This window comes from Tiliqua scincoides, chromosome 4 (assembly GCF_035046505.1).
Source record: "Tiliqua scincoides isolate rTilSci1 chromosome 4, rTilSci1.hap2, whole genome shotgun sequence".
NCBI classification, from domain to species: domain Eukaryota; kingdom Metazoa; phylum Chordata; class Lepidosauria; order Squamata; family Scincidae; genus Tiliqua; species Tiliqua scincoides.
This window is the reverse complement of record NC_089824.1, coordinates 28,292,031-28,319,522: the sequence shown is the minus strand read 5'-3', so window position 1 is coordinate 28,319,522 and position 27,492 is coordinate 28,292,031. Positions and strand designations below refer to the sequence as shown.

Below are 27,492 nucleotides of genomic sequence, written 5' to 3'. Positions count from 1 at the left end.
TTATATCCTGCATTTCAACCCAAATAGATCCACAATGCCACACAGAAACATTAAACATAAAACAACTGTTAAAACAAATGAAAATGGTACAATCCGAAGAAAGCCAACAGAAGTACCAGCAGTTAATATACTTTTTGTTTATTGAATAGATGCTTATGCTGCTTTTCTGTGGCTCAAAGCAGTTTACAGCATAAAACATAATTTAAAAGAACTACAACAATATGAAATAAATAATACCTAAAACAATAAAAAATACAATAGTAGTAACAACTCTATCAGATCAGCAGATTAATAATCACAGAATAAGAGCAATAAAAGTAATATTTAAACAAAGGCTCATAACCAGTGACTAAGAAAGGGGCCTTAGGACATTATACCTCCTCAAAGCAAAACAGATGTGTTTTTAAACTCTGCTGGAAATCTTCCTAACTTCTAAATTCTAAGCTATTTGTTTACCAGTCAGTAGGGAAGAAATAGAAGGCCAAAATCAACAATAGGGAACACATGGTTACAGCATGCTAATGCCTCTGCAGCTACTTCAGAGTGCTGATCTAGGGGTCTTCCTAGGAGATAGGAAGGTCAAAATAGGGAGGAAAAGAAGTCAAAAATAGGGGGAAATTGGGGATTTTCACTACATACTCACTTTTTGAACATCAGTTGTCTAGATAAGCTTGGTTCAATACTGATGGCCAAACTAGTTGTTGTGATAAACACATAGCTACTAAGTCTGATGCCATGCATCAAACTTTACTTCCCCTCTGTGACATCTAACAAAGCTATGGAGCCTGGGAAACATAGTTCTCTATGAGTCCATAATATGGTCAGTTTCTTTGTTCAATGTTACGTTTCCAAAATCCTTTCTTCATTCGATACTTTATTAAGCAAGCCAATCTAATTGTTTAGTGTCTCACACTGAAATTACAACAAAGTGAATACGCCAAATGAAGTAAATGTAGCAACTCTAGGAAATTACACATTCAGGCTTTGAACGACTGATACTGAATTCACTGGTGATTACAGGTTCCTACCTCTGGAATGCAAATGGGATGGAGCTGGGTAGAGTTCTCTGTGATCTTTACTGGTGGAGGGTTTTTCCAGAGGTTCTCCTTCACAGTGATTACCACATCAGCACTGCTGGAAAAAGAATTAACAGACTGTCCTCCCATGTCGTATACTGCAACAATGAGGTTATATACACTCTGTTCCAGGGGATTTAAATAAAGAGCACCTGGAAAAACAAACAAAGAGTAAATGAAACAATATAATTTGCGAAATAATCTCATGAAGATCTTATAAGGATCATGCAGAAAAGCTGGTGTCAGATATAGGAATGTGCTCTTCCTTTCCATCCTACCCTTTCTGGAGCCAGTTCCCCTCCCTTCCTCTGTTGCATAGTGTGATTTAGAGCCAAATCCTATCCTTTGCTCTTGCCTTTGCAAGCCATGGTTTCCAAGGATCCAGCATGGTGTTTAAATGGCCAGTTTCTGGGTCTAAATGTCCACACATTCTGGCTTCTGCCTACAATTCACGAAAACCAGAGCACATCCAGTAAATGTGATAGTAGCCAAGTGTCCTATTTCACATTGACAAAAACAATGGGATGTTTTTGCTTTTGGTTTCCCTACGAGTTCATCCACCAGTTTAGGGCATATTTGCAAATGGTTGTGACAGAAAACTAAGGAGTTCAGAAATGTGAAAGAATGTTGGTCTTGAGTAGATAAAACCCAACTTCTAACAAACTTTCCAAGACAGGGTCCTTGGTTCTTCTGAACTTCAGTATCAAAAGCTGTTTTGCCTACCAGCAGAATTTGTGGAAATTTCTCCAGTGATATTGTTAATCTGAAAAAGTATCTCTTCATGATGTTTGGGTATTTGGCGAAGAATGTAGTAGATCAGTTGTGCATTTGGGGTGCTGGGATCATCACGATCAGAAGCAGAGACTCGTATGAAAGGTTTTCCTGTAAAGAAAAAAAATACACCTAAGATAATGGAAACCGAAGGGAATATTCTCTGAAAGCCAGTCATAGTTTCCTGATTTAACAGCCAATCCTATCGGATTGTAGTGCTGGCAGAACATGTGTTCCACCAGCGCTACCTGCTTTCCAGCTGCTGCAAAAGCACTTCTGAATGTGCAAAGGCTTCCTGCACATGTCACCAGATCACTGGCCACCTGCCGAAGCAGGTTAGCCAGCAGGGGAGGCAAGAGGGGTGGAAGGAAGGCAGAATAAGGGCATGGAGGGGGCAGGAATGTGGGTTGGGGAAGCTGTGGGAGGAGGTGGATCTGGCAGTGATGGCATGTGCTAGATCATATTCACTCCAGCAGCAGTCTCCCTGCTCCCTTTCTCTCCTTGGACTTGCACAAGCAAAATTGCTGGTGCAGGTCTGAGGAGACCCACTGTGCAGCTGGAAGCTTACAGAGTAGTGAGGGGATTTAAATCCTCTTTCTCTTCCAAAGCTGACCGATTCACCTCCCCACTGGATAATAGCATGTACCTTTTCAGCATGGCTGTACCAGAGGGGTGGGGGAAAGATAGGATTCCCTCCCCTGCTGATGCAGCCATGCCACCAGAGCACACAATACATCTGTTGGGGGGGGGGGCAGTCCCAGAGGACTCCATTGAGTAAGGGAACATAATACCCCTCTTCCATGCCTCATTCCACCCACTCCAGTCTCCTCCCCTTTTCTTCCCCTTCTCCACCTCGTTACACCCCTTCCTGCCTTCCTCCAACCTCCTGCACAAGGCCGGCCTTAGGAGCCATAGGACCCAATGCAAAACATCTGATGGGCACACTGCAAGCCCCCCCCCCCCGAATGAGCGGCAGTGGCAAGGCACTCAGAAGCAGCAACACCTGCCAACTGCTTCCGGGGGAGGAGTGATTTCAAGCCAATCAGATCCAGGGGGTGATCTGCTCTGCTCACCACACTCTCCTCATGATGCCTTGGCATGGGTCAACTTGCCTTAAGCCGGCCCTGCTCCTGTGCCAACTTACTGACACTGGTGGGCGTCCGTGACCTGCTGGTGTGAGGACCCAAGCACTTGCTACTTGCAGCAACAGCCAGGTCACACCAAATGGCTTGTCACCTTTTGCAACAACCATAAAGAGCCTTATGCTACCACAACAAGGTTTCAGGCAGCGCAGGGCCCAATTAGGAGTGGGTTGCTAATCACAGCAATCATCATTTACTGATGAAGGTTGCCTTCATCAGAACAATAAAGAAAACCTATATGTACCCAATTTATACAAGTCAGACCTTTGATCCATCTTACTGTCCACATCAAGTGGTGACAGCTCTCCAGGGTTTCAAAGGAAGTTCTTTAGCCCCACTTGGAAATGTCAGGAACAGAACCTGACATTCTACACATGCAGCATGCACTTTATCATGGAGCTGTGATCCCATTCCTGATTTACAACTCTAATAGCAAAGATCTGATATGCTTATTGTGACTGTTTATCCAGCAACAACAGCAAGGGTTCTTGACAGAATTGGCTTTAGACAATTTAGGGCCCAAACCTATCCAACTTTCCAGCACCAATGCAGCCGCAATGTAACCCCAAGGTAAGGGAATAAATGTTCTCCTACCTTGAGGAGGTCTTCGTGACTGCCCTACCACCACAGGATGCAGTTCATGCCTTGTTGGCACAGCTACATCAGCACTGGAAAGTTGAATAGGCTTGGGCTCCTAGCTAACTAAAATATTATAATGACCTTTCATGCTAGAACCTATCATTTTCTGGTGCCTTGTGGGCACTTTTTACCCCCTCTGCATCAGCCTTCTGATTTTGTTGAATATTCATTTTCTCATGTTCTCAAGTGCCTCCTCTGCTTTGTTTTTTATAAGCTTGACAATGCTCCATAACATTGAGATTTTATGCATGCAGAAGGAAGAACCATGCGATCATAGCGTCTCCGATATTTCCACTGCACCAACTCTGACAATGAGGAAGAAGCAAGTTGCTTTTCGCTTCATATAACTGAAAAGAGGCTAGTCTCTTCAGTAATGCAAATAATTGTGGAAATGTCAATGAAATTTTTAGCAATTCACCCCTTCTGCTTTTTTTGCTGTGGACTCCCAGACCACTCAATAATACATTGAGGTCACATCTTGACAATCATTGCTTTATGTTAATTTTAATATTACCCTTCTCAAGCCTGTAAGAGACTCAAGGATAGGTTTAAGCAAACCAAACAAATACCTGGACGGGAACGTTGTCTCACTACTCCATGGTATTTTTGTAGATCAAATTCTGGTGGGTTGTCATTGATATCTTCAACATTTATAATGATTGAATATGGGCCTTTCACCAGTTTACCATTTACATCCAGACCTTCCAACTAATTTGGGAGGAAAGAAAGCAGCTATATTAAAATACATTATTCAGATAAGTCTGTTTGTGGTTCCTTTCATGTTTGAGCTATCACAGTTATGCCATTAGCGTGGATCCAATGATACCCTTTTGCCCACAGAAGGGCTCTGAATTGCCAACCTACAGGAAGAGCATGGCATGAGAAAAGTGACTGTAAAGAAGTTTTGCCATTTGCACAAGCATCTTTACCAGAGTTGCCACACACTCTTTTCAAGACACTAATATGACTACTATTTTTAACATGCCTTATATACCCTGTTTTTCATACTTCACACAATCCCCTATGGCCCTGCAGTGTGAAAAGTGCTCCATTAGCATAATAGGCAATGTCAGAGGTCAGTCAAAAGCCAATGGGCTGCTGAGGGTTAACAGGTTCCCACAAGCCCATCAGTCCAATCCCTGAAGCTCCTGGCAGCCCACACACAGTGGTAACATGAGTCAATCAACTTAGCAGCTCATGCCATCGCTGCTTTTCTCACCCTCCCTACTCACAATTGGATTTCCTAAGAAGACTCTGTAATGGTACAAGAAGAAACCCATTTGTGGACATGGCAGGTGAGAAAAGCAGTTGCTGTGCATCAAGTGAAAAGGAGTGAAAAGGAACAACTCAATCTCCCCCCTTTTTACCTTCCCAGCCATCAGATAAAGTAAAAAGGGAGCAGAATGTCCATGTGGTTCTTTACCTAGAGCTGAACTGCTCAGAATATGACAGTGGCAGTTTCTCCCCTGCAGCATTCTCTTTGGATACAGCCTCACCATCAATGAGCAAGTCGGTCCCAGCTGCACTGATTGCTGGGGAAAAGAAGGAAAAGGATGTGCTTGGTGGCACCTCCTTTATCCCTCAGCAACCATCATGGACAGATCCAGCAATGCTCTTTTGCAGCAAGGTTGCCACAGGAGAGCAAGCTGGAGGCGGAAATGAAAACCATCATTATGATTGCTGCCATTTCCTAGATAAAATTGGGTAGAATATATATTCTGGGGGGGGGGGGCAACGTATCTGGGAGGATCTGTGTGCATGCACAAGGGTTCTAATGATGCTTTGCCCAAGGATCACCAATATCTTGGTTCCAACTCTGACTAGCGCTTGTGCAACAGTTCAAAGGAACGACGCCACTAATACATTTTCTCCTTTCACTCATTGTTCTTTGAATCCAAGTCACTGTGCATATCCTGTTTGTAAAGATCTGCCCATTCAGGAAGCAGGTGATTCAACGGACATAAAGTGCAGGAACTGCAGATTCAGGGTGCCCTTCAGCCCACCTGCTGCCACAGGACAGCATTGAATTGTTTCCTTCCCTTGCCCCTTTGTCAGTTGGTTCTTTTCCAAAAACAGGAAATGCAGGTCTTCCTGCTTATTTAAAGAGAATGCATGAGGAAGGGGTGAGGTGAGGGAGTAAGGAAGTGGATTGCTGTCCGAGTGTGGATGGTGGCAGTCAGCTTTCCTATCCCTCACAATGCTCCTTCCTTGCAGAGTTCCTTTAAATAAAATAAGAAGTCCTGTACTTCCTATTTTTGGAAAAGACCTATACAAGGGAAGAGTGTGGTTAGGAGCTAAATGACCATTTTTCTGCAGTTTCTTCTTTTGAAGGGAGAGTGCTTGTCTGTGCGCAAGCACCATGGAGACCTCAACAGTGGGTCAGGGTTAGGGGGAGGGTTAGGGGCTTATCAAGCAGCAGACCCAGTCAAGCCATGTTGTCGTTTTTGCTTCACATAATTGGCTTTCTTTTTAAGTCAACAGCCTGATTTGTATCTTTATTTTACCTGTAGCCTGTGAACGTTTCTGGTTTCCCAGTCTAGAGACCCATTTAGATACAGAATCCCTTCCTCTGTTGAAATCTTTATGATGCCGTCTGTGTCACCAGTCAATCTTAAGCTGGTAATAGGAGGCGCAGTAGTAAACTAGTGCATGTGGGAGAAAAAAGAAGCAAGTAAGATCTCCTTCACATAGAATATCATAAAAAAAAAATCAAAGATCAATCAGACCCAGAGGGTTTGTGTCACTAGGGTTTACATCACCTGGTGCAAGAGTTTATTGCATCACCTCCATGGTGGACCTCCTCCCATGCCAGACCATACAGAATAAATAGCAATACCATACGAACAACCTAAATGCAGTGTCATCACCAGGGTTGGTATAACCCCATTAACTTTGTTTGTTTGTTTGTTTGTTTGTTTGTTTGTTTGTTTGTTTTAATATCTAACATTACAGTTTACCCAACAAATCAGTAACCAACAAAAAACTATTGGCCAACTTGTTGACACTCACACAATTCTATCCTGCGCTGTATCTAGCATAGTGTTGGGACAGGCTGCAGCACAACCTGGGGCAAGGGGAATTGATTCCCCTTCCCCAGGGTAACGTGGCAGTGGCCCAAATGGGGCTACTTGGATCTGCGCCACCTAAAGAGGTGGCACAGATCTGAACAGGCTAGACCACAGGAGAGGGGTGTTAGAATCTGGCCTAAGTGATGGATCCTGACTCCATCCCCCTCCTGGGTCCAGTCAGCCCACCCTCCTTAGACCCCCATGCCAGCTTACCTGTCTGCCAGAGCAGTAGGATTGAATTAGGCCTCTGGAGGCCAGTGCACAGAAATGTGCCGGCCTATCTCCTCCCATGGTGGCACAGAAGTGCCTTACAGTACTTTTACAACACCCAAAGACCGGCACAAGAGACTTGCGCTAGCCTAGAGTGCACTTTGGATTGTGCCCTAAGAATTCTGTTCTTAGCTGTGATCCATAGAAATGAGAGATGACTCATACTAAAACCTTATTAGTTCTTTGCTGTGTTATAACAAAACCTCATCAGTTCTTGGAACAATCAGTTCCATTGGTGAGTTTTGAGTTAAGAAAATCTACCTTTTGTTGCATAAGGGCCCAATCCCACAGTCGCAAACGTGCCGGCACTGAGCCACCGCCCGGCGGGCGCCCGCATTCCACAGCTCAACAGTGCCTGCCACCGCTGGGCTGTGGAATGGCAAATGCGGCGGGGACGGGGGAATTCCAGAGAGGGGGGAGGCCAGCATGACGCGGGGAGGGGGCGGGGAGGCTGGCATGATGTGGGGAGAGGGGCGTGCCAGAGGTGTGCCTGGGGGTGGGCAGGAGGAGGACCCACGGAGCTCCACTCCGCAGGATCCTCTGTGCTTGTGGAGGCTGCATGCCTTACACGAGCGCCTTTATGTTAGCAGCGCCCAAATGGAACCACTAAAGGGAGTAGCCCCATTGTGGGGCTGCCTCCCTTACCTGGGGGAAGGGGACGAACATCCCCTACTCCCGAGGTGCCTCCCACGGTAGCGTGGGAGGCGCTGGATGAAGCGGCAGCCCTAGTGGTGCCGCCGAGCGGGGCTGCCCCGGGCAACTCAGGATTGGGCTGCCCGGCAGTTGTGTTTTAATTTTCTAGTTATTTGGGTATATTTGATAGAATACATATATTTCAATGCAATTTGTTTCATTGCATTCTGCATGAGCTTATGCATTGAAGGTTATATAACATGATGGTATTTTTCAAAAATACAAAGATTTTAACAATTTTGGCCAGTGGTGGCATCACACACACCCCTGAGTGCTTCATCTGGTGTGGTTTGCACCCGTTCACCCCTCTAGTGATGCCACTGATCAGACAAGAACACAAAACAAAGCAAGAAGAAGAAGAAGAAGAAGAAGAAGAAGAAGAAGAAGAAGAAGAAGAAGAAGAAGAAGAAGAAGAAGAAGAAGAAGAAGAAGAAGAAGAAGAAGAAGAAGAAGAAGAAGAAGAAGAAGAAGAAGAAGAAGAAGAAGAAGAAGAAGAAGAAGAAGAAGAAGAAGAAGAAGAAGAAGAAGAAGAAGAAGAAGAAGAAGAAGAAGAAATTGATCAATTTAAGTTCTCCTTTCAAATAAAAGGGAATACATCAGTTAATCATTTTACCCTATATAGATACAGTAATCCAGGTCTTCCCTCTTGCACAGAAAAGGTTTTGTCTTCCAGAGGACCACTTAAGTGTAGCTCATCTTTACTTTGGCAAGCAACCTATGGAAAAGAGGGGAAGAGAGCTGGATTAATTAGCATGGATAATATTAAGGAATTGCAATGAAATGTTGACCCTCATATGAGTACAGAATAATTTTTCATAGTTGTGCGTGCATTAGCAGTAGTGGCATTATTGTGCTGGTGGGAACAATAAAAATGAACATTCTCTTTTACTGATTTCTTTGTTGAATATTCACTAAATGCTTGAAGGGTCTGAGGACATTGTGCTCTTGATGTGCAGTTATATTTAATTTCCATTTGACAGTCAATATGTTGTTTTTTGATAGGTGGTACGCAATGGCACTAAGTATTTGACAACACTGATAGGTGATATGCAGTGGTATATCATAGGGGTTTGCAATCTTTGGGGAACAATTTCCACACTGAAATCTCTCAAATATTTGTACCACAGAATCCCTGTGCACTGAAAAAAATTCTAGGACATGTAGAATGTACTCTCTGTTCACATACTGTAATTCAAATCCTATCCAACTTTCTAGTGCTGATGCAGCCATGCCAATGTGGCGTGAACTGTGGGGGGGGGAGGGTCATAGAGGCCTCCTTCCTTACCTCAGGGCTGCATTGCAGCTGCATCGACAGTGGAAAGTTGGGTAGGATTGGGCCCTGAGTTGAGCACTCAGTCACAGTGCTGGGTCTTACTAAATATCCCAGTGTTTCCCAAATTGTGAGTCTGGACCTGATTGATGGTGGGTCATGAAACTGACAGGCTAATAACTGACAAGAAAAATGTATTGAGCCCTTTGGAAAATGAAACTGAGCCACGTGTGCATTTTACTCATGAGCAGGCGGCCATGCCTCAGTCCACTTCAAAGGGCAGGCCAAGAGGAACACAACGCCACTAGAACAATCCCAATCCAATAAACGCAGGACACAAAAAAACATTCAAGAAGGAAGTTCCCCCCCCAGCTGACAAGGAAAATATATTGAGCTCTATGGAAGGTGAAACAGAGTCACACATGCACAATTACTTGCGAGTAGGCAAATGTGCCTCAGCTCCTATTGAAGGACAGGTGAAAGAGAACACAAGAATACCAGAATGGACCCAATTCAATGAACTTTAACATCCAGTTTGTTCCAACATCCAGAATGGTCCCAATTCGATGGAGTTCAACAAAGCTCCAGAAGGTACCCACCCCCATCATAGCAGAAATCATAAAACTAAGGGCTTGAATTTTTTCTTTTTTTGTCTTCTAAGGCTAGGTGGGTCCTGACAGAGAGTTTGAAAAATGGGTCCTGTGCTAAAAAGTTTGGGAACTACTAATATATCCCATTGCTCATGATGAGCAACCAAACCCAACTTTCTTTTTTTGGCAGAACATTGCAGAGAAAGACATTGGCGTCTAGCCTAGACGCCTTTAAAAGGGGATTGGACAAGTTTCTGGAGGAAAAATCACCAAGGCGGCCTCCCTGGGCTGCAACACGGCTGCATGACTATATGGGGAGTTGTGGATTGGGCTGCTTGTGGTGGATGATGGGTACTTTTCATGATTCTGTTTGTGCAAGAGATAGCATAATTCTTGATTATCTTGTGCATAGAGCATCTTTGTGTTAAGTTTCACTTTTCTCATGCAGCATTCTAGCGCAAGGCACAAAGTGGTTCCTCTTTGCCACATTGCATGCAGAAGGGCATCTTTGGATCCAATCCATTCTTTGCTGCTCAGGAGTCAGTTCAATTTGCTATGATCTATATCTGGGGTGTCAAACATAAGGCCTGCAGGCTGAATGTGGCCTATGGAAGCAATTTATCTAGCCCCCATTATAATTGGGCTCTTCCAGCTCAATAATCAAGCTCTCTCATATCTTGTAAATATGAACAAGATTTGCACATTTTTCTTCTTTCATTTTAGAAGTAGGCTATCTCAGAACGCCAGATGCAAGTGAGGGCACCAGGGTGCAGGTCTCTTATTGTCTTGTGTGCTCCCTAAGGCATCTGGTGAATCACTGTGAGATACAAGAAGCTGAATTAGATGGGCTTATGGCCTGATCCAGCGGGGCTGTTCTTATGTTCTTATGCAGCTAATGAGTTTCTCTGTGAGAACAAAATGCTTATTTCTGACCATCAACTGCTTAATTATATCACTTTCTGCTTAACAACATCACTTCCGACCCTCAGCGGGCAGCATGAATGCTAACTTCAGCCCCCTGTATGAAACGAGTTGGACATCCCTGATCTATACCAAGGAGTTGCCATTCATTGTAGATAGTGTGATTATAGAACTTTTATGGGCACAATGACTCAAGTACTATAGTCCAGTACAATATTGTGCTTGCATATGCTGTTCAAAGGTTGCTTTTTCATCTAGTTTCTTATAATGGCTCCTGTCAAGGTAATGGAATATTGGAAACAAAAAAAATTTTTAAAGTAGTTTCTTGCACACATATTCTATTGCCCTTCTAAAGGTACATGTGGGTGATTTTAAAAAACACTTTTATTTCATTCAAATACAAACACAATTTTTATACACGTCTCTTCTGACAACATGCTAACTTGTCTCTTCTGCTAACTTCCTTAGAATTCAAAGATTCAATATTCACGTTTTTTTCTTGCATAAGTTGTAGTGCATTGTACAACTCACATCAAACTCTGTGTCCTTGCCCAACTTGTGCTTTGTTTTCAGTCCCACAACAATCTTGCAGTATATGCATTTCCCTAGGAACAAGTTCCATTGGACTCCATGTAACTTAAACCTGTCCTGAATCAAACTATTAAGCTCCAGGAACCTGGTGAAAGTCTTTTTCTCTTCCCTACCCTTCCAATTTTCTCAGCTTAGTTTCTGAGAGTAACAAAGCAATCCTATACTCACCGTATGCCAGCAGAGTGGCTGCTTCACTGGCATGTGCTGCCGCAAACATGCCACAAAGCACTTTGTGACAGTGCAGAATAGTTGCACTGACAAGAAGGCCTGTACCATCCCACCATTGCCAGCGTAGGGCTTGATGCACGCTGGAGCAGGTAAATTCTGCACTGGGCAGTGGAGGTGTAGGGAAAGGGTAGAGAGGGGCATATCAGTGTGGGGAGGGTGGAGTTGGCGGAGCTGGCCTGGGAGAGGGTGAGACTGGCAGTGCAGGTGTGCACTGTATCCTATCCCCCTTCCATGGATCCACTCGGACTTTTGCCAGTGATTTCGCAGGCGCAGGTCCAAGTTGACCTGTTGCAGTTGCTGGGGCTTTCCCTGGGGCAAGGGAACAAATGGGAAGGTCTCCCTTCTTTCAAGGAAACCTGTAACCTTCAAAATTCCCCCACAGGATGCAGCATAAGCCACATTGGTACTGCTTCATTGGCATGGGGAAATTTCATTGGAATTTGACTGTCCCACGGGGCTCCATGGGACTTATTTTATAGTAGAGATGCCCCAGATTACACTGTTAGGCTGCAGCACTCACTGTTTTTCCTTTCTTCCTGGTACTTTCCTTTCTCTAACCTCTTCCTCCTCCCTGCCTTCCTTCCCAGTCAACTTTCTAGTGAACTAACCATGAAAATAAAAATTCTTCTCCTGTCTGGCTCTGCCCTCTTTTTTGTGTAAGAAATGACGGTTTGAAGCATTCTGAATCCTCTATAGCAGCAATTTTCAGCCGCTGTGCCATAGCACATTGGTATGCCACGGATGGTCCACAGGTCTACCACTGGAGTTTGGGAAAGGTCATTTATTAGTAGGGTAATTGGAGGATTTGAGCCCCCTACCAGCAGCATAGTGTGCCTTGTCAATGGTCAAAAAACTGATGGTGTGCCTTGATAATTTTAGCACCTTGTCCGTGTGCGGTGAGATGAAAACGTTGAAAATCGCTGTTCTATAGGAATCCAAAGTCTTTCTCTTTAACCAGTAGACCAAGAAGTGACACAGTTGGAAGTTTTGCCCCCTTTGAGAACTTTTTCTTTTCAGAAAATTTGTGATGGCTGCAACTTCTACAGTTCAGCCAATACCCAGAAATCTTTATCTACTTTCTGGCAGTTCCATTTAGGCTGATTAGTACTCAATACCTGAACATAAGAACATAAGAACAGCCCCACTGGATCAGGCCATAGGCCCATCTAGTCCAGCTTCCTGTATCTCACAGCGGCCCACCAAATGCCCCAGGGAGCACACCAGATAACAAGAGACCTCATCCTGGTGCTCTCCCCTACATCTGGCATTCTGACTTAACCCATTCCTAAAATCAGGAGGTTGCGCATACACATCATGGCTTGTACCCCATAATGGATTTTTCCTCCAGAAACTCGTCCAATCCACTTTTAAAGGCGTCTAGGCTAGACGCCAGCACCACATCCTGTGGCAAGGAGTTCCACAGACCGACCACATGCTGAGTAAAGAAATATTTTCTTTTGTCTGTCCTAACCCGCCCAACACTCAATTTTAGTGGATGTCCCCTGGTTCTGGTATTATGTGAGAGTGTAAAGAGCATCTCCCTATCCACTCTGTCCATCCCCTGCATAATTTTGTATGTCTCAATCATGTCCCCCCTCAAGCGTCTCTTTTCTAGGCTGAAGAGGCCCAAACGCCGTAGCCTTTCCTCATAAGGAAGGTGCCCCAGCCCCGTAATCAGCTTAGTCGCTCTCTTTTGCACCTTCTCCTGTCTTTGCTATGGTAGAGAAAGATAGTTCAGACACATCATTCCCTTTGACCTATCACTGCACTTCTTCCCTGTCTTTATCAAGGATTGTAGTCTTTTTGTTTTAAATTAATTCCCTAAGTACATGTAATTGAAACAAGCACATACACTTCTCCTGTTTACTCCTACCTTCATTCCCTTTCTTTCCTCCATTGCCCCCCTTGAAGCAATATCTCAACTGTAAGCCCCTCAGGGCAGGGACCCTACCTTTTCATTCTGTGTAAAGCACCATATACAAAGATGCCATAATATTAATGCTGCAACTAATAATAAAGCTCATTATGTACACAACCACCGATTGCCCACTTCCTATGGAATGTTAAAGGCTGGTTCCTCTTTTCTTATTTTGCACATGCTCATTTATTTCACAATCCCTTACAAAGATCCCTTTCAACACTTCCCCAACCTTTTGTGTATTTGCCCTCTGCAACAAAATTGGTACGTGTCCAATTTGGCATGATTTAATAGAAAAACAACTCAGCTAATCCCCTGAAATGCCCCCCTCCCCCCCAAAAAAATATCTGTTGGGGCAGAAAGAGGAAAACAGCAATGTACTGATAGCACAGTGCAATATAGGCCAAGCTCACAGGCTTGTTAAATGGAGAAGTGCTACATTAACAAACAAAATATTAAAGATTTTGACAGATATGTGCCTGTATTCAAACGCAAGGGAAATATCCATTTGGACTACTGAGCACGCACAGAGTGTTCAGAGTTAAAAGAACACTATTAAAATAGAAAACACATTATAAAGGAGGGGCTACAGTTTGGAGACAGAGCAATTATAAAGACAAAAATATATAAAACTGAGATCTTCTAATGTTCTCCTGGTGCCCCTGCCTTCAGAGCTCAGGTGGGTGGCTACTGGTGACAGGGACCTTGGTGGAGCTCTCTCCCTTAAACAAGTGCCATTAGTTTTATCTTTTACATACCACGATAAATCTTGCTTTGTTCACCAAACCTTTTAATGGCAATTAGGATCTCTATGCCTGCTTACTGCCTCATGGATAGCCAAGTCCAGATGACCTCATGATGAGAAAGCTGAGTGAGAGAATTTCACTCAGCTTCACTCAGAATGAGGGCCACAATTTCAGTTCTGCAGCAGAGGCTTGTGTGAGTGGTTGGACCTCTAATGATCACCTTAGAGATTTGAACAGTCCTAAGTCCAGATGAGTCAATAACTAGAGAAAGTCTGCAGATAAGCAGTGCTTGTCTTTCATCCACCCACAGTATTTACACATCTTTTTATACTGGGCTCTTCCAGTGAGCTACAAGCCATAAGGAGTTGAGCCCGATGAAGCAAGAAGAAGCACTGAAGCTGCTCAGGAACAAGCCAAGCAGCTCCATGTTAAAAATAAGTTATCTAGCATGTTGCTAAGGCAGCAGAGATACTGGATTCAAGGTGGTGGGGAGTGACTTCGCCATGAATTCTGCATGAGTTACAGCAGGGTTTTTAAACCCGAGCTGCTGCTGGCAGGCAAGAAGCTGAGGGCTGCAATCAGCTTTCCTTGGAGATAAGGGAAGCTGGTTAGCCCAGGGAAGCAGCCTGCAAAGAAGGAGGAGGGCTTGGGTGAACTCTGAGGTTCACCTCCCTGCTCACCTTCCCCTGCCACAGCCCAGACTTAGGTCAGCCCTGATTAAATTGCCCCCTAGTAGACTTTCTGAAAAGGTGTTATTGCTCCTTCTCCTCCATTTAAAGTTATTCACTGATGGAAATGAAGTACAGGTGTGCCTTGGTATCCGCGAGTGGTTCCGTTCCACAACCCCCCATGGTTAAGTGATACCGTGGATACCAGGGAATGCCCCCTGCCCTTCAAGGCAAGGAGAGCTTGCCTCCAGAGGGTCTTCTGAGCCCATGGCCTCTGCCAGGCTCAGAATGACTAAAAATAGCAAAAAAAAAAATAAAACTCTACTTCCAGAGTGCTTCCCTTGGCCTCCCTATGGCTTATAAGACATTAAAAAGTCATTTCTGGTTTTCATGGAGACACTGGAAGTAGCATTTTTTTTTCATTATTTTCAGTCGTTCTGAGCCCAGCAGAGTCCGCAGGCAGATGCAAATGGCCTCTGCTGGGGTCAGAAGACCCTCCAGAAGCAAGAGGAGCAGAGCTCCTCTTGGCTCCAGAGGAGATGCGGGGGGGGGGGGATGTGCGAGAGGCACAGGCCTGATCTGTGGTTAACTGAAACTGCAGATATGTGATCCATGGATACCAGGCCCCCTGTATAACTCATCCTACATAATGCCTATCAAAGCATATTTCCTCAAGGTTTTAGAATAAAAATAATTTGTGTGGTAACAATAGTTCATAGTCATTTATATTTTTTTTAAGTATTCAAAATAAGCTTTGGGGGTTATTTCAAATCTTCCAGTCACTATTGGAGCCTATCCCATTCTTTCTTTCAGGAAAAAGCCCTTGCTAACTGTGGATTGCTATCCAAGCCAATATTTCAGCCTTCATTAACCTCAAACAACAAGGGCTCCCTGTATACATTTTCCTCCCTCTGTTCCTCATTTGGACAAAGTATAGTTTGCCATTATTTGCCCTAAATTGGAATTGGGAACTGTTGCAAGGTTCAAGAAAGCAAGACTCAGTACTCAAGGGTGATCGTTTGCAGGCTTTATTTCATTGCAAGCAATGGGCGTCTCAAGGGACTCATGTCCAAAGCATTGAGAGCAATTTCCCAATGTTAACTGCACCCTTTATACCAGATTTTTGTTTGAAAATCTGAACTTCCCATTGGCTGAAGTTTGACATCATAGATGGGGCTAACTCTTAATAGGCTATAGATAACTTTAGAGACACCTGATAGGCTTGTTTCAGGTTACAGTTCCCATAAAAGGTAAAATTAAACAATTAAACATATTGAATTACAAAGTTTTCAAGAACCAGCAGGGGTTGCTATAATATCATTTTATCCAGTATTGACCCACTGCTGACCCTTACTCACATTTATCATTCCAATTAGAAATTAATTGACAAGTTCTCTCACTAGCCTCATTAAAGAGATGGCAATGCTGAAAGACAGGTGTGAAGACCTCACCTTTGGCAGAACTTCAGACCCATTTCTTGGCATACATCCCCTTCAGACATACATCCCCTTGCTAAGAAGTGACCTCATTCCTCTTCAGTGGTTGCCGAGCGCAATCTCTCTGAACTAAGGCTTCAGCCAGCTTCTTTGCTCTCTTAAACTTTTCAAGTAACTTTTAGTCCCCTATGGCCTGCCTCTATTTCAGTTGTAATTCAAACAAAGAGACTCCAAAAGCAGAAGTTTCCTGATACTTTCCACTCTGTCCCTTTCATCTTTTCTCCCTCTCATTACTTTCAAAGAGGGTGTAACCTTGTCTCACTTCGACTTGTTCAAGGATGCTTGCTTATCTAATTAAAATGTGTGCTGTCTTCTAAAGTTCATCTCTTGCAGGTATCTGTGGTTAGCTAGCTAGACGCTTTGTTAGTTTGCCAAGAAACACTGCCAACTGATAGCAGAGCTGTTAATGAGCAGAGAAGCTTTCCCCTAAGTTCATGCTTTTTCTGTCTTCTTCTTGCCTTCTCCTATGCTAATGTCAACATAGAAACACCTGTACAGCCTTCCTGCAATGTTAAAGCTTTTGTCTGTTCTTAAGACTTTTCTAAAATCAAGCAGCAAAGGTTGCTGAAGACTTACTTCTAATGACTACTATGTCCCCATATATGTCCCCATATGTGTTGGTTACACTTTAGGGCAAAGACTATTTTACCTATATGTGTCTTTTCCTTGGAAAACATGGAAGAATAACAATTTAAAACTATAAATGAACATAGGCAGACTGTCCTACTTCTGCCAAGTTGGGGCCTATCTGCTCGTTACCTAGCAATCTTATCTATTTGCACTCCAAGGTGTTTACGCCTAAGCAGCTCTGTGAGAATACAATTTTGCCTTTAAATGAAGTCAAACAGCTTCTTCTATTCCGTGTTTTTCCATGCGTTAGTCAGACTTTTAAAATGATTCTTTCTTTGCTTATACTTATACTGGGCTATCCAGTGACTTTACAGTCAAGGGTCACCGTGCCTCAGGAACCATAGCATGAAGTTTTTTCACAGTTCCGTTGTGCAAACAAACTATGATTTGTACAATCCAGGAAGTGAGAAACAGAACTGAATCAACAGGGGAGAGAACAAGAGACTGCACAGCCCCAAGACTTGAGCCTGACATGTGAACCCACAAATGGCCTATCCCTTTTTTTACACCTCTCAGAGTTTGCAAATCTGGTTTAGCCACTCCGGCTGCCTCCATTAAAGTTGTGCTCCTAAGCACTACCAAAGATGGTATTGGGATTGAGTACTGGCTGAGAAACTAAGCCCATCAGAGGGACCACCAGGCCTAAATCCTCAATATCAGTAGCAGTGATAGTCAGTGCTGCCTCAGGTCTCTGCACATTTTTTAAAAAGCCAGCGACTTACAGCCCAATCCTATGTGTGTCTACTCAGAGGTAAGTCCCATTAGAGTCAATGGGGCTTAGGAAAGTGTGGATAGGATTGGGTTGTTACTGTGTTCCTTGCATGCTTTCTTCAGCTGCAGAAGTGCAAAGACTTCTGGTTTGATTTAAAGGGACTGCATGCATGAAGAAGCTCCTTTGTTTGTGTGATCCCTGTGAATCAAAAGACCTGCATGTCTATGTTTGAAGAAACCATGCCAGGAGCAAGATAAGAAGGCAGGGTGATCCATTTCCACTGCAGCAACTGTTACCCTGCACATGCCTGATCTCGTCTGATCTCAGAAGCTAAGCAGGGTCAGGCCTGGTTAGTACTTGGATGAGAGACCATCTGGGAATACTGGGTACTGTAGGCTTATACCATAGTCTTTCGAGACTGAAGGTTGCCAACCATTCTTCAATTTCCACACGGAAAGAGGATCAGTGCAGGTTGCGTTCATGGCAGGCTGGAGAGAGGCAGAGCAGATCTGGGTAAAGGGCACCTTGACTCTGCCACCCTCTCATCTTCCCGCAATATGCCACTGATGCAACCTGCATTACCTTGCCTAATGAGTGGGCCACCCCTGGTGGTAGTGCCCAATGCACTATTAAATGGTGCCTGTGCAGAGATTTATTCCCGGTCCTGCAGCAACCTGACACTTGGGTCCTACCTCCACCTGGGTCCTATCTCCACTCATAGGGCTTGCTTTGTTCAAAGGGTGAAAGGGATCAACCAAGCTTGCAACATTTTTTTTTTTACTGGATCTTGTGATTGGAGAGGTTCTGTCTTTGTTATGTTTTATGGGGAAACGTCCTATTTGGATAGAACCAAGTCACATTCTTCAGACTGACTCCAAGGTTCAAAGTTTCATTCTTGAATTAGCCAATAGACCCTTCCCTGTCAACGGAAACCGCTTTATGTGCGCTGTAAAACATCCAAATGCCTTGTGAATCATTATTTAATGAAGCAGCAAGGAGGGGCTCCTCCTTTCATTTCCTTGTTCCATTTATTGTTTGGCAGCTGCCCCACTCCTGTCTGAAACAGCTTTGACAAACTGTCACTACAGCTGCCTGTTGGTTGAATTCTTAGGAACTCAAATGCTCAGACTCAATCTGTGGCCATGATGCAAAAATCCACGGTGCCATGTATATGATGGGGTTTCCTGTTCTTTTCAAGAGTAAGGGGACCATACCATGTGCGTTTGTCTATGGATGTGCCTGGCAGCACAATTCAATGCATGTCTACCCGAAAGTATGTCCCATTGAGTTCAATGAAACTTACTCCCAAGTAGATACGCAAAGAATCGCAGCCAAATTTCAATCCTATCTAGGACTGAGCCAGTGCGCACTTTGCTTTATGGCAGCTGAGTAGGAGGTGGCAGCACTCCCCAACCCTCCCCAACCGTTGCCAGGCAGCCAGTGCCTCAAGTGCACATTTAAGTAAAAGCTTGAGCATTAATGCTCAGGGCAGACTAGATGTGCAGAAAAATGATGTGAGCGTTAAACATGCGTTTGCTTTCTTTGCGAGGATAGGAAGGTCTCCTTTATGCAAAAAGGAGCTTGCAAGGACGGCAAAACTGGCTCCCACCCTGTACTCTGTGGCTTTAAGCAATTTCCTCACTTCTGGTATTGGAGCCAACCTGGGGAAAATCTGCTTCAAAGTAGCAGAGCACAGCAAGGTAAAGTGGAAGAGATGGGTAGGTTTCTCAACTACTACCACCCCCAGACTTCTAAAGGGCAGCCGTCCAGCCCCGCTTTCTATGCAAATGAGGCAAATGTGTTTTAATATACATACAGTTTTCCCTACATCTGGTTTAACCCTCATACTCTCGGCCGTGCATTTTGTAGGCAGTGCATTTCTAGGCAGGACATTTTGTACACACTGCAGCAGCAAACACATTTGGAACTACTGAGAATATGTAGAAAGACAACTACATTTTTTCACGTGTATCTTTACCTAAAAGGTCAAATAAAAAGAAGCACACGGTGCAACAAAAGAATTGCCATTGCACATAGGACAGGACAAAACATGAATTTGCCAATTCTGAAAGATTCACATATCTCAGTCATTTGAAGGGAAGCAAAAGCTTTTATCACTTACCTGGCGAAGCACAAGGAGACAAAGGACATGAAATCCAAAAAGTTCAAACATCTTGGTGAGTTACTGTATTTTGATTCCTATAAGAAGATATTTAAATAGTAGGTCTGAATAAGGATTGAAGACAACAGGTGAAATTAAGGGCTGATCCTTGTTTTTAACTAAGGATCTAGTCCTATTCAACTTCCCAGTGCCAATGCAGCCATGCCAACAGGGCATGTGTTGCATCCTGAAGTGGGGGGGGGGCAGTCACAGAGGCCTTCTCAATGTACAGAAACATTTGTTCCCTTACCTCTGGGCTGTATTGCAGCTGCATCAGCTCTAGAAAGTTGGATAGGATCGAACCCTAAGGGCGCAATCCTAACCCCTTATGTCAGTGCTTTCCAGCACTGACATAAGGGCAACGCAGCTCTGAGGTAAGGAAACAAACATTCCCTTACTTTGAGGAGGCCTCCGTGAGTGACACCCAACTGCAGGATGCAGCACATGCCCCATTGGCACTGCTGTGCCAATGCTGGAAAGCACTCACATAAGGGGTTAGGATTGCGCCCTAAGGCTCCAAGCCCTGTCACTTGGTGATGAGATTGCATCTTCCATGCACCTAAAGCACCTTGGGGCCCTGCCACAGCAGAGATTGCTTCTCACATAGTCGTGGCTATCACTTGTTAACATTTCACTAGTGCTAGCCATAGTAAATTATACGCCGTCCTCACTGTCATGTAATGGAAGGGAACGTGGCTTGTGCTGGCGCAAAGCCCCATAGAGGTTCTTTTCACCCTGACAGAAACTAATAGTGAACAGAATTCAAGACAACAACATTAAAGGCAATCCACCCCACCCCACCCCACCCCAAACCTAGGAAAACGGTTTTTTGAAATTGTGAGGACATTCAAAATGGTAGGCTGGGGAGGGACATGTGACACACCATGCAGTGAAATAGTGAGCGCCATTATGACCACAAGAATAGGGGCTCACAGCTCCTCACATGAAGCCGGCCCCCAGCCTGCTGGAGGGGCATACTTAGTGTGTGGAACCTATTTTCCTCCAGCCTCTTTATTAGGTTGGAAGAAACCCACTCATCCAATATGATTTTACTTGTAGCAAGTGCAAAATAGTGTACAAGTCGACAGACAGGAAACGTGATTTTAAATTTTGTCAAATAAAATGTACAGACATTTAGAGTTTGTGAACCAGAAGCACTAGATGGCAACTAGTTTATAATGACGCATAATACTTTTAACCTGAATAAGAAAATGAAGTCCTGTATCTTGAAAATCAGATAGAGCAAATGATTAAAAACATCTCAGCTGACTTTGAAGACATCAAGAGAGATTTGTAAGAGAGACAATTCCTTACCTGAAGCAAGAAAATCTTGAATTTTTATGAAATTCCACAGTGGCACAAGGTAGATGTTGCTGCTTGTGTCTCTCAAGGTGCTTGGCTGCTCCCCAGACTCTGCAGAGTTTTGATCAAACATTAACTTTGTACATTGACAAGTCCTCATATTTAATGACAAGGCGTGGCCTGAAATGGCAACCATAGCAATCAAATGTCAAAGAAGCAGTTTCAGGCAGAGAGAATGGCCCTCCTACGCATCTTCCCCCATTGAATGTCATGTTATATTCTGCTTTTATCCATTAGGCGTAGAAACTAGGTGAATGTTGACCCTGAGAGTCTTGTAACTAAACAACTTGGTTGGACTGAGAGGTTGTTTTGATTTCAAAGATGAAACTATTTAAGCATGAAGAATGAGTAAACAGGAAACTGTTCAGGAAAATCAGGAAGGTTAAATCTCTCTAAAATGCTGGGTGGTTAGCGACCAGCTTTGTGGAGTGGCCAATGTAAGTTCTAGACCCACTTCCCTCTTTTCTTTTGTCCTTCCCATGGGTGTTTCTTGCCAGTCATGCAAAAGGGAAGTGCCTTGCTGGTGAGGACAAGTCCTTGGTTTCTAACTAAGGAAAGGCATCACCAGATCCAAAGGGGTGCCACCATGGCTAAGGAGGGGAGTCAAGGAAACTGTAAAAGGCAAGAAAGCTTCCTTCAGAAAATGCTAGTCATGCCCAAATGAGGAATATTTGGGCAGAAAGGAACAGAAACTCATATATGAAAGAAATGTAAGCTTACAAGACAGGTTGCAAAAAAAGAATATGAGGAGCACATGACTAAGAACATCAAGGCAAACCATAAAAGCATTTTTAAATACATCTAAAGCAGACTTGTCAGGGAGGTAGTTGGACTATTAGATAATGAGGGAATAAAAGAAAAAGGTATGTGGAGATCGCAGAGAAGCAATGTGGGGAAATTGTAGCAAAGAAAGATGCAAAGAATCATTAAGTTTCTCTGCAATCTCCATATACTGTATACCTGGAGTTTCCAAAAGCTTTTGACAAAGTCCCTTGCTAAAGGGTCCAACTTTCCAGCACCAATGCAGTCATGCCAAAGGGGCGTGTGCTGCATTCTGCAGCGCGGGGACAGTTGCAGATGCCGCTTCAAGATCAGGGAACGTTTGTTCCCTTACCATGGGGCTGCATTCGGGGTTGCATCAGTCAGTGCTGGAAAGTTGGGTAGGATTCGGCCCAAAGGCTCTTGACTAAACTTGGCAATCATGAAATAAGATGACATGTATTTTTATGCATTGGTAACAGGCCTAAGGAACAGGAAGCAGAAAGCAGGAGTAAATGGGCAATTTTTACAGTGAAGGAAAATAAGAAGTGGCATCCCCAAAGGATCTGTATTGAAACCAGTGCTTTTTAATTTGTTCATAAATGATCTGAAATTAAGGATAAACAGCAAGATGGCCCAGTTTGCAGATGATAGCAATCTATTAGAAACAAAAAGATATATTGTGCTGTGCTTCAAAATGACCTCTTCAGATTGGGGGCAGATTGGGCTCAAAACCAGACAAAGGGCATATTATTAAAGCCTGTCTCACCACAGTTTTGCTTTGCTTCATGCCCACCCATTTACCGTTTAGTGTTAAATTAATCCCCCCCCCCCATCCAGCCAAGTTGCATGGTTAAATGCATGTCTGACAAAAAGTCTGACTCAAAAAGCTTCTCTCAAATTTTCTCAGATTGAAAGACCAGGCTTTTGTGGGTTTTGTGGTCCATAGTTGGCCCCCTCTTCTTTATCGTCTTCACCACAGTGGTGGCAGTGAATGTGCCCCCACTCTGACTTGGCACTATTTTTTCTTATATTTTTTTACCCGCAAGACATCAAAGTGAGAATACTCTCACTTTGACTTGGCATCAGACATTGTGATGCCACATCTCTGCTCATTGTCTGCTTTGGCATCAGACATTGTCATTTAGCCACATCTTATTGGCTATGGCATCATCATGAAGTCAACTCAGACTTGTACTCATTGAGATGCTTTTAAAAACTATCGATGTGCGCAGCATCATCAATCCACAATGACAAGGTCGTATTGCCGTTTCACAGTCCACTACCCAAAACCCCTCAGAAATGATTCATTTGCAAAAGAAAACCATGTAGCCTCAGCACAAAAGGTTGTTAAAATATTTTATGAGATATTGTGCCACACTCAGGCCACAGAGCAGAGAAGGCTTACCTCACCCCAGTCTGGCACTTAATTAATCTACCCTCACCTTCCTTTCTTCCTTTCTTTCTTTTGATTCTAATCCTCACTTTTTCACACAAAAGGGCAGGTGCCTTTCCTTTTCTCTTATCTGTCTTATCTGAATGTTGCAAGCAGCTTCCTTCTGGCTGCAGCTAGTTCCTAGTTGACTGCACATGAAGCTGTTTCTGCTCTTCCTCCATTCTGTGGTGGTGTTATCCATGCTGTTTGTTTCAAAGAAGGACAGTAAGATGAAAGCAGGCAAGTTGCCGTGCGTGAGATTGTTCAGCGGCAGGCCGTGCTATAAGTAGCTGCCGCTTCTAACCTCTTGCGTGGCTGAGTCCCTTCAACTGCCTCGCTTTAGCCGTGCTTTTCATTTCCTCTCCCAGCCAGGAGGTCACGCATGCTGTTTTCTTTCCAGGGTGGGGGAGCATTTACAGTACTCTCTTTGAGGGTGGTTGTTTCCAAAAGTAAAAACTTGAAGATCTGGAGTATGGAGATTCAGATATAGTCAAGCTTCAGGATTTTTGGAGTGCCATCCCATTTTCACTACAAATGAATCAGAACCAATGCTCACCAGCCGGATTTGTATTTAAAATTGGAAGGCATAATACATATCATGCTCTTAATTCTGATGGATGATTTCTGATATTTTTACAAACGCAGCATGAAATTCATGCAGTCACTACCCCCAATGATAGTCACCACAGTGTTACAGTCTCCAAAACTGGCAAATATTCAATTGCATAACGGTCAATATAACAGTCAATAGCAACAGTCAGAGTTAATAATCTTGATTTTTCATGTTTTCATTTATATAGATACCAAGCAGGGGTGCCCATTTTGTCCCCTCTCCATTTTGATAGAACCACCTGCTCATGTAATTAACAAGAATTCTAAAACGTTCAACTCTTCTTGATAAAAAACACCATGCAGCATGTTTGTAGGTGATGCAGCCTTCATGCTTGGACCCAGCACCAGCTCCTCCTGAGTCAAAAGTGATTCTGGCAGAGTTTAGGGAAGAAACAGATCTGACGATTCTATGAAAAGAAATAGGTCCAGATCTTCTTCCCTCTGGTAGAGGACTTCCCTTTCTACAAGTGTCTTGCGTGATTTTGAATAGTTTGTGAATCCTTTTTCAAAAGGACTCATGGAAGGGACACGTGACCAAGCCAGCCCCTACCATGTCTGTCCTTACGCCTGTCCCGGACCACTCACTACTTCATGGTGTGTGCAGATTTTGGCAATTTAAATGCTGAAATTGTGTGGGTTGTATAGGTTGTGAGAGGTATATGAAAGGGGAAGCCCACTTCTAGGAGCTTAGAGAAACATTGGATCAGGACCCCATTCCCTGCTTTCAGATTCACCAAATTATGTGCTTGCAACTCATAGTCAGGAATCAGGTTGAGAGGGAGTGGCTTGCCTAAGGCCATTTGGGCTGCAATCCTGTGCACACTTGCTCAACTCCATGGGATTGACTTCTAAGTAATCATGCATAGGATTGTGCTGTTAATGAGTTTATGGCAGAGGTGAGGGCAGTCCTGATTTGCATCAAAAAGTCAAATCCTATTCTTTCCTCCCTGCTTTCCCCTACCAAGATGGCTACCACTGCATTTGGGGGGAGGGGGTGGACAGTTGTGGAAGTCTCTTGGTAAGAGAACAATTGTTCCTTTACCTGGGGGTAAGCCTCCATGACACAGGAGATCTACACAGACCTGCGCTAGCTAAATATCTGGTGCAGATCCATGTGAACCCATGCCAGGGGATCAGATCCAAGGAGGGAGTGAGGATTCAGCAGCTGCCCCTGCCCGCCCCGTCACCCCCCCTGTTCCTCCTTCTGGTGAAAATGATTGGCAGTTGGTGCAGAGTACTTCCTGGTGTAATTGTTCATAAGTATGGCAGTCTGGACACAAAGTTTTGAAATGGGGCAATTGTCCATAAGTTGTTTGTCCTCACACAAAACGGGGGTGGGTGGGGAAAGGAAGATAAATCACAAGGTGTCCAAACAGTATAATGTCCGGAAGCTACAAATGTCTCTCTCTCTAGCCAATTTCTTTGATTGCGACTGAAGAAAAAGAACCAAGCTGTAAGGTGTTTGAATGAGTGAGTCAGTTTTTCCGTATACAGTTTCTGCTACACACTTGGTCATAACTTCCTCCTCCTTCCCATTCCTGGTCTCCTTTGACGTCCCTTTTGCTGTTAATTTTCCTCATTTCCCCAGCTAAAGTTTCTGCACTTACATCACAGCTGTGCCATCTTTTCCTGTAGAGCTCCAAATATAGCCACTTCTTCTGCATTCATTTGAAAATATCTCATTGTGAAGCTTTTTAATAAATAGATTTTATTAAAACACTGCATATCGTACCCTGCAACTCCCAGGAAGCCTACGGGTAAGCTGTTTTAAAACAAAACATATAAAGCAATATAAAATATTACTAAAGGCAGCAAGGCAGTAGAAAAATATGGCAGGTTTCAAAATTATCCAAGAGCTATAAAAAAATTGGGGGGGGGGGGAATTTAGTCTGGTGCTGGAAATATGTAAGGTGCCAGGCATGCCTCTCTGGAAGAAAGCATTGCATATTCAGGCAGGACAGCATCACTGAGAAAGCCTTGTCCCTATTCATCACCCACCAAGGTGCCAGCATGTGGCAGGAGCATCTGGAAAGGGACCTCCAATGATGACATTGTTCATGTGGAAGTTTCATGTGGATGTAGGCAGACCTTTAGACAGAATATCCAGTTAAGATTTCCCAGTGCCCCTGTGGCTGAGATTGTGAAAATTGTCATCCGTGGCGAGTGGGGTGATAGATGCATGGCTTTGCCTCATAAGCACAAATAATCCAGTTGAACTTTTAGTACCTTGCAGTTTTCCCTTTTCCATCCTTCTAACGTTGCAGAGGGAAATATTTGCAGGCATAATTTTTCTGCCTGTATTTTTCCCCTCTGCAATTAATAGCAGTGTCCATGGGCCAAACTGGATCAGAGCCATGGTGCAGTAAGAAAGGATTAGATCCACCCCTCTAACAGCACTGTGGCCTTGAGCTACTTTATGAAGAGAAAAAGATGTTGGGATTTCCAGTCACTGAACTCCCACAAGGTGTGCATTTTGGACCTTGATATCTAGAAATCTCAAAGAGCCCAATTCCATCCGATTTTCCAGTGCCAATGCAACCACAATGCAACCCCAAGGTAAGGGAACAAGTGCCTCCTTACCTTGCGGAGGTCTCTGTGACTGGCTCCCCACTGCAGGATGCAGTACACACTCCATTGGCTGGCTGCATCAGCACTGGAAAGTTGGGTGGGATTGGGCCCAAATGCTGCAATCCTATACACACTTTCCTGGGAGTAAGTCCCATTGAACACAATGGGACTTTCTTCTGAGTAAATGCACATAGGATCATGACCCAAACTGGGTATTTAATTAGCTCCTTTTCTTATAATTTACAATTACTCGACTCTCAGTCATGCTTTCCCCTACCATCAAGCTTCCATTGCACATGTGGGATGCCCAAAGTATGCATGTAACATGCCGTTTGACCCTAATGTCCAAGCATTTTCAAACATATGAAGCTGCCTTGTACTGAGTCAGGCCCACCTAAAGCCATATTGTCTATGCCAGCGGTGCAATCCTCAGGATTGTGCCGCTGCTGGGGATTGAAGGGCTTTGTTTTCATGACCAAAACCTGGAAGTGGGTTGTGATAGCGTTTTTTGAATGTTCCAAGACATGGCAAGCCCTGCTGAAGGCTCTGCGGGGCTCCCCAAACCCCTAGGAGGCTGGCATAAGGGTGGTAAGTTGAAAGCAAAGCCCCTCAGTCCCTGGCAGCAGCATGATCCTGAGGACTGCACTGTTGTCTTCCCCTACCCCACCCCACCCCACCCCTTAAGGGGAAATAAGCAGTGGTTCTTGGGCTGGTAGGTTGCAGCCCACCAGTCTGAGGACCACTGGTCTATACTAACTGGAAGCAGTTCCCCAGGATTTGACATTGGAAACTTTGCATGCAAAGCAGATGCTCTATCGCTGAACTTCAAGCCCTTCCCAGTTTTAAACAGAGCAGTAGAATTTACATTAGTGGGGAGGGACAAAACTAGTCTAACTTCAGCTTGTGGTACCTATCACTTTTATGTCTTGCTCTTTGTGTCAAAGGCACATTTCATTTTGAACTTCCGGTGCACAGTATCAATTGACCCACCTTAAGGTAAATATTGGAGATGCTGACTAAGGCTTTTAATTGCTGTGACATCCTGTGCATTCTGATTTCCAAATCCATTGGAGAATAGTAGTCCAAGCCACACACTGTATATAAAAACTTACGCCAATTTTTTGGATCCCTAATGAGTCATCAAGAGGCTAAGACCCACCAGTCAT

General features: G+C 44.0%; 1 protein-coding gene and 1 pseudogene across 1 annotated transcript in view; one reads left to right on the top strand and one right to left on the bottom strand.

Moving 5' to 3' along the window:
- Positions 1-21,294, bottom strand: part of CDH17 (cadherin 17) — a 40,756-nt gene extending 19,462 nt beyond the window's left edge. The window contains exons 1-7 of the mRNA XM_066624196.1: positions 20,905-21,294; positions 19,552-19,628; positions 8,273-8,374; positions 6,133-6,270; positions 4,198-4,336; positions 1,800-1,958; positions 1,029-1,228 (exon numbers count right to left, since the gene is read on the bottom strand). Coding sequence (XP_066480293.1) covers positions 1,029-1,228; positions 1,800-1,958; positions 4,198-4,336; positions 6,133-6,270; positions 8,273-8,374; positions 19,552-19,602 — 789 coding nt within the window. The 5' untranslated portion in view covers positions 19,603-19,628; positions 20,905-21,294. The remainder of the gene's footprint in view (positions 1-1,028; positions 1,229-1,799; positions 1,959-4,197; positions 4,337-6,132; positions 6,271-8,272; positions 8,375-19,551; positions 19,629-20,904) is intronic.
- LOC136650284 (5S ribosomal RNA) lies at positions 17,708-17,827 on the top strand (annotated as a pseudogene).
- Positions 21,295-27,492: the final 6,198 nt, after the last annotated feature.